The following is a 9,853-nucleotide window of genomic DNA, read 5'->3' on the forward strand; positions in this document are numbered from 1 at the left end:
GTATTCTTTTTGAAGTCCTATATGAAACCATCCACAAATGCCCTTGACAGCCCAAATAATATTTTTATGAGAAGCAAGAATGGGAGGGATTAATTAAGATGAAAGAACTCTAAATATATCATTTATCTTGTTCTCTTGAGAAATTGATGATTGCAAGCAGCAACCTTACCTCGGAATGTTAAGGTGTAGGGAGAAAGTAACCCTCTGATAACAATGGAAGTCCAATCTGTAAAAATTAGGAATGAATAAAATAAAGATTTAATTTTAAAGAAAATTGTAGTTGAAGCCTTACTCGTAAAGGGCAGTAATAGATTAATTGTTATATACTTCCAAAGCGCTGCAAGATTAAACCAAACCAGTGAAATTATCCTACTCATTCAAGGAAGATAAAAGCAGGTCATCATGTATCCTACTCACATTTTTTGTACATGTTGCTTGAGTTGTAGCAGTGAAAGGTATTCTCATCCATAGCTGTATAGTTGCAAATTTGCCCTTTCATTTTGCATTGGCTGCTGCAGAAGTGAGGCAAAAATGAAAGCTGAAGCCCCAGAAGCAGGTAATCTTGCAAATCTGACATGGAAAGATTGCTGGACTCTGGAAGTGCCTTCAACGGTTGAATAACCATGTATGTGCTGATGGTGCAGGAATACGGCATATCTACCACGGACACGTATTCTCCGACTATTGCATAAGAGTATGTTGGTGATGAGGAAGAGGAATAGCCTGTCGTGTTGCATGGAATAATAGGAATGTAGTTGTGGTCGCTGATTGACTGCTCACAGTTCATCGAAAGTATTGTATAGAATATCGGTCCAGAACCCGAACCATAATAAAAAGTTTTCCATGCGTAAGGCAAATAAGATCGAAATCCATTCATCCTGTAATATGCACCGATGGAATGAAGAGGACTGGAGATCAAACAGTTGCCCTTCTTTAGCCCAGGATCCACTATTCTGGTATTTGATATCTGCAACGGAGTATTTCCCACCGTACAGGTTTATCATAGTACGATTGTTTTCACAAATCAATTCATACTCAGGGTAACCGCAACTGGGGGGATCACCTTGTAATCGAAAAGAGTAGGAAATGTTCCAAATATCTCCGCAGGAAGAGGGGCTGCATATCTGATACTTGTGATCCTGAGTAACACAAACTGAAAGGAAGCAGGCATGGAGAACTACAGTAATGAGGCCTACTCCCACAAGTTTTGCCACCTTCAACAGCATCAACTTTCACACACACACAGAAAGAGAGAGAGATGCTCCGTTCTTGGGTTAGATCAGATCAAATTAGTCACTCACATGGCTTGGTAGGATATCGATCTCACAGATCATAATTCTACCAATTTAAATAATATATATATATAAGTAATTTTTTCTAAAAAAATTCAAGTAAATTTTCATTTATAGTTTTTTTTTTATTTAAATTTTTTTTATTTTAAAATTCCCTAAAAGCACCTACTTCGTAACTTCCTTGTTTAAAATTTTTTTCAAATCTAATTAGAAATGTAAAGTAGGTGAGAAACCGTGCAAATTTAAAAATTAAAATAATAATAATAATGCTTTAATTATTAGAATTTAGTTCCTAATAAATCAACACATTTTAAAGTATTCCACCGGTGAAGAGCAAACCATCCTTTTCCTAAACGCGACGTTTTCAACAAGCGGTATATACTATGATACTACTTGAAAATAAACCAAATTCACAACCTTGACAAAGTTTAAATCAAAAGGCACATAGGTTCCCCCTTTCGTGAAAGGAGTCCATTTGCTTATTGGGCCTAGAATCATGGCCAATTGGGCCAAGGAAGCAATTCTAGCCATCAACACAAACCTATCTGGGCTTGCTCTCAAGTAACATGAAATGGCTATATTATAGCAAGTTATCTGGACCCAATTAATGGGAGAGCCCAAATGGGTCTTTATTTGGACCGGCAGTGAATATCAGTCATTGGCTACATTCTAGCAAATTATGGGCAACAACATTTAAAGAGAGGCAAAAATGCCTCTCACCAGAGTACTTTATTGCATGTCGTACTTACTCTTGAGAAGTTGCTTAAGATCTTCAGACATCATTTTTCCATGTTCGCACAGATTTGTGCAGAAATTATTGAAGAAGTTACAGTTGGAATAGTTGGAACTCAGTTAAGCTAAATGTTCTGTTAAGGGAAGTTTAGATTCAAAACTCCAATCTTTTTTCTTTTCCTCGTTGATTTGTCCTCAACATCTCCCATGTCCATGTTTTCTCTTTTATAATATCTGTCATAAATCTACAATGAAAAGTATATTTGATTTGAGTGTAGTACAAATGCAATCCCATCCTTTCCTCTCTAATATTTCAATCAACAACATTCCAAAACTATTGACATTTAACTTATGAAAGATGTCTCCAATGTTTTTATAGAATAATAACGGAGCAGTATATACTAACATTCCTCGTGATACAATAAGACACAATAATTTTATCTATCAAACATAATTTTGTTTGATGAAAGCCTCAAACATAAAAAGTATATGTTGTGTATAACAATAAAGGTTTAATTTCTCTCACACTTTTAGGTTAAATACACTTAGTCATTATAATTAGTTTAAAATTTTGTCAAATACATCTCTTATTTTGAATCTAAGGAAGATGAACAAAATTAAAAAATAAGAAGGGAAAAGTATTAAACTTAATGGCAACTAATTAAGTACATTTAGTTCAAATATCATAAAATAGAAATGAAATTAACCCTAACTATAAAATGTAGGTATCTCTTCTACTTTACATAAGCAACAAAACTATGTGAACAATAATTTAGAAAACTAATCTACGTTGTTTGATGGTTTGATAAGGAGTGACATGCTATTTTATTTTCTAAACCATTTTTTATTCTTTAATTTACCTTTAGAATGACTCCATAATATTGATGAAAGCATGTTCAACTTTGTAGAATTCCTGAATGCATGTTAGATCGAACAATTAACCACCCTATAATGCTTGATATGTGTAAGCCAACAACTTTCTATCAATTAAGCTTATCTTTAATTACCACTACCAATCACTAACAACTCAATAAGTCGACCTTTATAGGTTTTTTTTTTAAATTTAATTTTTTTTATTTTAAAATTCCCTAAAAGCACCTTGTGGACCCCGCATTTCGGCTCAATGCGTTTCCCACTCGATAGCGAGCTCGATTTTTATTTCGAAAAAAAGATTTTTTTATTTGATTAAGAGAAATGACTTGGAGTCGCCACTTATTTTTGTTTTATTTTAAAAGGGTAAACAAAATAAGAAAGAAAACCCTAAGTGTGACTCCTTGTTTTGGAAAAGGTGGTCTGTGAAAAACCGGATCGGGTTCGGGGGTCAGGTTACTTATTGGGAAGGTACGGTAAAAGACCATAGCACCCCTTTAAGTCCCTAAAGTCGGATCTCTATTAACAAAATGAAGTTGATATGGCAATTGATGAGGAAAACAATTAATACCCGGAACTATCATGCACATATGAGAACCAAAGCAAGCATATAGAAAGACTGGAATGAGGATGATTACGTACCTGGGCGACGAGCCACCATGCACTATCAAGAGAGAGGGTTAGTGCGCAATTAAGGAAAAATAACATGCATGCCAGAGAGCAGGATAAGTTAATCATGTATGATAATCAAGTTAATCACTCAGTCAATCAATCAATCAGTCACATATGTAGGGCCCCCACCCAAGCCCGTTTATTTTCACATGAATTAATTCCACAAATTCCATTATTCGGAATCACGAAATTTAATTCATGCTTATTATTATTATTTTTTTAAAACATTTTAAAGGACCGAGATAAGTGTAAAAATTGCTTGTCGAATAGAAAAACGGCATCAACCATTATTATTTTAAAAAACGAGGTTTTTAGGACCCTAAAAAACTAAAGATGAAGAATTAAAGAGATGGAATTATTTGAAAAATAAAAAGAATTTGAAAAATTATTTGTAAACTAGGGTTTTGGAAACTATTTTAAAACCAAAAGATGAAGGAATAAACAAAGGAATAAATAAAAAGGACCCATGGCTCAAAGATTGGTGATGACAACTTGAAGAGCATGCTGTGGACCTCCTGAACACCTGACCCACGAAGACTCAGCCAATCAGTATTTGCACTTTCAAGGTAGGCTTATTCTGAATGAGGTTGCTCTAAGCCTCTAAGGCACCCTCTCTCGTATATTTTGCTTCAGTCTTGGGCCTTCAAAACATCTGTGCCACCTCTTGGGCCTAAACCAAAGTCCCGTCATCCTTTTAATGAAATCCACTCCCAAGCCGGGCTTGCTCATGGGCTGCTTCAATCATAAGCTTTAGGGCCCGATTCCCAACTAAAGTTGGATCAGTTTGGGGCCCTCAAAACGTTGGGCCTCGTCTTCGGGCTTGATCCTGAAGCCTTTGACCATGTTCAGAATTTTTCCCTTCCTCTGTTTAGTTCCCAAGGGAGGGGTGCAATCCTCTATTTAAAATTGACCTACGGTTTGGTGTAGGTCAGCTGTCTTCCACCTGGTTCTAATTTTCTTTCACATGTCCTTTCTTTGTCTCTTTAGTGGGACCGTCACCCTGAACTCTGACCTGCCTTAGTACCCCCACAGGCTAGTGCATTTAGAGATCTTGGCTTCACTGGCAGGGTTTACAAAGCTGAAACTTCATTGCCATGCATGCTATGTTCTAGTCTGTCTTGATCTTCATCTTGTTAATGACGGACGGTAAGGAGCCTTGGAGATGATTGAAGCCCGCATCAAACACGGTAAACAATGCTGCCCTTGCCCCGGATGTTCCCCTTAATTTCAGTCTTTCGAGGGCTTTTCTATATCTTGTTTGACACCAAGTCAATAATATCGGGATGCTCCTGCTGAATATTGCATACACGATGCGCATATATGCAAACACCGAGAATTTCCTCAGCTTGAATGACGACCAGAGAGAAACTCACCACTCAGGCGCTGCCCAGGGTCCTTGCGCCATCTTCCCAAACAATTCAAACGAACGGCTTCGATTTACGACCATCATCTGATCTTCGTTGGTCCACTGATCAGGGTTTATTAGATAGACAATGAAATTGGGTAGAAGGTGGAAGAAGAAATGGGCGCGATGGGTGCAGGAAAAGATGAGATATGGGTTTGAAAAATGGGTATGATAGGTATTGAGAGGCGAAGGTGTGGATGAGGTGGGATAGGAGTTATAAGTGGAAAACGTGCATGGTGGGGTAGCCTTGAGAATGGAGGCAATGGAATGAGATGCGTCGATGTGGGTGCAGATAACGAACATGACGGTGCATGGGGGTTGGAATGGGACTATGCATTGCCATGCAAGGGTTCAGCGGGTGCGAAACAGTGGCCTTAGAGGTGGCCGTGCACATGAAGAGCGACAGGAAGGCAAGATGGAGTAGGTTTGAAAGTTATCTGGGCAAATATGATGATGGGTATTTGGAGGAGAATGGGTATGTATTAGCGTGGCCTAGAGAGATAAAAGGTGGTGAGATTGTATGAGTTTAGTGGTTTCATGTATGGATGAAGTGAAAGACTGAGGGCGGCCACGACAGGGCGTAGGAAATGGGTATGGAATGAATTTAAAGGGAGAAAAGGTGGCAGGAACAAAGAGGTGAGTAAGTGGAGTATTTGGGACCGTATGCATGGTTCCCATGCGCATGGGTATGAGGGTGTGGGTGCAAGAAAGGAGACGAGATTGAATGATGCATGGGAACCAAGGCACATGAAGAACAGCACAAACATGCACGGCCACGCTAGGGTGGAGGGAATGAACGTGAAGCGCACATGAAAGAGGATAGATAGGTGGTGTGGTGTAGAGAGAGAAAGTGAGGTATGAAGAAGTGTGGTGGGTACGAGTGTGGAATAGGATGAAGAATAATATGAGAGGTGCGGCGGATGGCCATGCATGGGAGGATTGACATTAAATGAAGAACAAACGGTGAGAGAGTGAGAGACACGAGTTAGTGCTCTTACTCACAGGTGGCATGGGTGATGGGAGCATGGTGTTTGGGATGGGTAAGAGGGAGCGAAGGTGGTGAGTGGCAGCCAAGGGGATGTAGTGAGTACATAGGAAGAAAAGCACCATGGACGGTCTTCCATGCATCCCCTTTCACATCCAACAACCACTTTTTCAAGAATCCATGCCCAAGGCTAGCTCCCTATGCCGACTTTTGCAAGAATTTTCTTATCCAAGTCGTGGTATCTGGACTGATCCAGATTACACCCTCCATGCAAGCGCAGGAGCCACCTCTGATGATGGTCTACAGCAGAATTGGGCAAATACTGTGAGCGGGTATACGTAAAACTTGCTCTAAATTACCATCACAGTTGCCTCGCCAAGAGAAAAGCAAGCATGACATGCCTGACCCTTTGCTTTGATAGGAATACCAGGGAGAGCAATACTCTCTGAGAAGTGGAATCATCTTCTTAAAGAAAAGATCAACGTTCTTCTTCTTCCGGGATGAATTAGTGAACTCTTCACACTTTCAGAGAGCTCCTTGCATACTTAATTTTCAAATCTTGCAACAGCGGCTTGCTTAGATGAATATGCCCAACAACACTTTTCTGGATATTTCGTGTGACCTCCCTTGAAATGGAAGGAGAATCCCCCAAGCTGGCATTAACACCCTCTGAGAACAAATTTTCTATCATCAAAGGCTGTAAAGAGTCAAAGAATTTCGAGACCTCATTGGGACCTTTCTCAGAGAAAATGGATACAACTTCATTGATCAAAGCTTGAAACACATCCCTGTTATGATCAGCTTTCAATAGAGCACTTGTGCTAACCTGGCGCTTCTCTCCAATACGACCAAAATAGGAAGTGAAGTAGTCAACATCTATGGAAGAGGCCTGAGTTTTCCAGAAGCATCTCGGTCCAGATGACCCATGTGAAGTGCAGCGCTCAACATTTCAAAAAAGAAAAAAAAAAGGCTTGACAGGAAAATAGGTGCAAGAAAAACAGAGCACGTACACATATAAAAAAACAAGAAAGCTCCCAAACCTCACCCCATTCCACAGATGTCTATAGGAGGGGTTTGGGTGAAATCTGAAGGAAACACGGGCATGACATCTAAGAATAAATACAAATGCAATGATGAATCCAAACTCAGGACATCCCAAAATAGAAAACAGAGTGCACAAGCGGTCTTCAAGTGTCAAGGGAATCCACAAGTGATTAGAAACAGGGGAGGGCAGTTCAAAACAGGGGAAGCAAAACAAAAAAAGAAAAAGCATACCTGGACCAAGAGCCTCCTGCTGAATGGATCTTCAGATCTTTTCCAGCTTACTCCCCCTCTTCTGCCCTCGATCCCCCAGCTTGAAGCCAAAAACCCCCTTTTTATCTCCTCCTGTTTCCATCTTCCACAGCAAGCCACTACCTGCCTCCTCCTGCTCCCCTCGTCAGCAAGGATGGCGTCCCTGTCTCCGTAGCTGATTTTCCGGGTGTGGAGAAAAGAGGGACCCCCCCCCCTCCCACTTTATCTCTGGTGCTGCCCGGCTCCTCTAATGTTATATTAAAAAACTAAGATCTCCCAAATGGGGGTCTACAAATATGCCCCTCTTCGGTAGAGTTCACGAGTGTGAGGAACATGAACACTGAAGTGAAAGGAAAGTGTGAATAGTGAGTGGAATGAAGTGAACTCTATCGAAGAACCAAGGAGACCCCCATAGGAACACTAGTGAAACACGAATTCACTCAAACTAACAGACAAACACAAAGGCTCTAAACCTGAGAGAAAATGATGTCTCAAAATGTCCCTGAAGCCACACTGAGGACCCAGGCTTCCTCTAAGACGTCTCCAAAAGTGACTCGAAATACCATATCAAGGATGAGTAACGGTCAAACCAACTCTAGAAGTACGGGAAAGAATGTGCCAGAAGGAGACTATCCTGAGTGAACTATATGAAAATGACAAATGTAGGGTGCTCAATAACATGACAGAAATACGTATCGTGAACTCAAAGGACATCATCATAAACAGTGAGAAGGGAGATATGAAAGGACAATGACGAATAGGCGATAAGCACGGGGTGACAAGGTGAGGAAAGCCGAGGACGAATGCAAAATCCTGAAGGTGGGATGCGCAATGCCAGTGAATATCAATGCCAGGAGATGTGACTCTAAGTGACAAGACTGACCCTAAACGCTAAACTGAGAAAATAATAGCTCTGGAAGCCAAACCAAAAAACTAACTCTAAACACTAAACTATAAGGCCCATAGGTGAAGACTTACGGTGGTGACAAATCTGAAACAAAGGGAGATGCCCTAAGCAAACTGACGGTAGGAGAATGCTCTAAACAAACTGAAAATAGGGGGATGCCCTAAACAAGCTGAAAATAGGGGGGTGCCCTAAACAAGATGACGGTAGGGGAATGGCCAAACGAAATGACAGTGGGGGGTTGCCCCAAACGAAAAGACAGTGGGGGGATGCCCCAAACGAAATGACAATGGGGGGTTGCCCCAAACGAAATGACAGTGGGGGGATGCCCCAAACGAAATGACAGTGGGGGGATGCCCCACACCTACTTCGTAACTTTCTTGTTTAAATTTTTTTTCAAATCTAATTATAAATATAAAGTAGGTGAGAAACCGTGCAAATTTAAAAATTAAAATAATAATAATAATGCTTTAATTATTAGAATTTAGTTCCTAATAAATCAACACATTTTAAAGTATTCCACCGGTGAAGAGCAAACCATCCTTTTCCTAAACGCGACATTTTCAACAAGCGGTATATACTATGATACTACTTGAAAATAAACCAAATTCACAACCTTCACAAAGTTTAAATCAAAAGGCACATAGGTTCCCCCTTTCGTGAAAGGAGTCTATTTGCTTATTGGGCCTAGAATCATAGCCAACTGGGCCAAGGAAGCAATTCTAGCCATCAACACAAACCTATCTGGGCTTGCTCTCAAGTAATATTAACTGGCTATATTCTAGCAAGTTATCTGGACCAAATTAATGGGAGAGCCCAAATGGGTCTTTATTTGGACCGGCAGTGAATATCAGTCATTGGCTACATTCTAGCAAATTATGGGCAACAACATTTAAAGAGAGGCAAAAATGCCTCTCACCTGAGTACTCTATTGCATGTCGTACTTACTCTTGAGAAGTTGCTTAAGAACCACCATCAGATCTTCAGACATCATTTTTCCATGTTCGGACAGATTTGTGCAGAAATTTTAAAAACACTATAAAGAATATTATAGTGATCACTTTTATATTAATATTTCGATTTTATTTAAGTTTGAAGTCCACCAGGTCATTTGCACAAGAAAGATGATTACATATAGTGTACTTGGGACGCGTGTACTATTCCCATCCCGGGGTGAATGATCATAATTGTACCTCACCAGCCTGAGAAGGCAGAGGGGTCCACAAAGCCAGCTCATGCAGACAAAACGGTCAGCATTTGTGGGCCATCCGACCTAACGACAAACTTGATGATGAAACGAACCTGAACTCACTCATGTTTGGTCTATTTAAAGGGGGTCGCCTCAACTTAGCCAATTAATACTCAATTATGAGCTCGGACCCCATCACTCGCAGCTATGGCAGAGGTCTCTGTGCCCCTAATCTCTTTACTCCCTTCACACCCATTTGATTTTTCATTTGAATTTCGCATTTTCTCGCTGGTTTATATATATCAGCCATATATATCATTCTGGAGCTTCATCAATATAATCTGTAAAGTTTAGATTTCCACAAAGTCCTCTCTTTTTAAGCATGCTTAAGCTCTTCTAAAGCTTGAGTGCAACACTCCAGGTGCTTTTTTAATTGATCATAACACTTGAGTGCTTGATCTTAAAATCCTGTTTTATAATTAAATCAAACACCTAGTTTTCAATTCCCTAA

General features: G+C 40.0%; 1 protein-coding gene across 1 annotated transcript; it reads right to left on the reverse strand.

Moving 5' to 3' along the window:
- Positions 1-409: 409 nt before the first annotated feature.
- On the reverse strand, positions 410-4,971 carry LOC117933423. Its single transcript, XM_034854780.1, has 3 exons — positions 4,940-4,971; positions 1,046-1,139; positions 410-967 (listed from the first exon to the last, which is right to left on the reverse strand). The coding sequence occupies exons 1-3, from the start codon at positions 4,969-4,971 to the stop codon at positions 410-412; spliced, it is 684 nt and encodes a 227-aa protein (XP_034710671.1).
- Between the last annotated feature and the right edge of the window lie 4,882 nt (positions 4,972-9,853).

This window comes from Vitis riparia, chromosome 16 (assembly GCF_004353265.1).
Source record: "Vitis riparia cultivar Riparia Gloire de Montpellier isolate 1030 chromosome 16, EGFV_Vit.rip_1.0, whole genome shotgun sequence".
In the NCBI taxonomy this organism is placed as follows: domain Eukaryota; kingdom Viridiplantae; phylum Streptophyta; class Magnoliopsida; order Vitales; family Vitaceae; genus Vitis; species Vitis riparia.

Coding starts and splice junctions, on each gene's coding strand:
- LOC117933423 (XM_034854780.1), bottom strand. CDS start 4,971: ATGGCGCAAGGACCCTGGGCAGCGCCTGAGTG. Junction 1,140..4,939: donor CCCTGGGCAGCGCCTGAGTG/GTGAGTTTCTCT, acceptor TGTGTTACTCAG/GATCACAAGTATCAGATATG. Junction 968..1,045: donor AGGTGATCCCCCCAGTTGCG/GTTACCCTGAGT, acceptor ACTCCGTTGCAG/ATATCAAATACCAGAATAGT.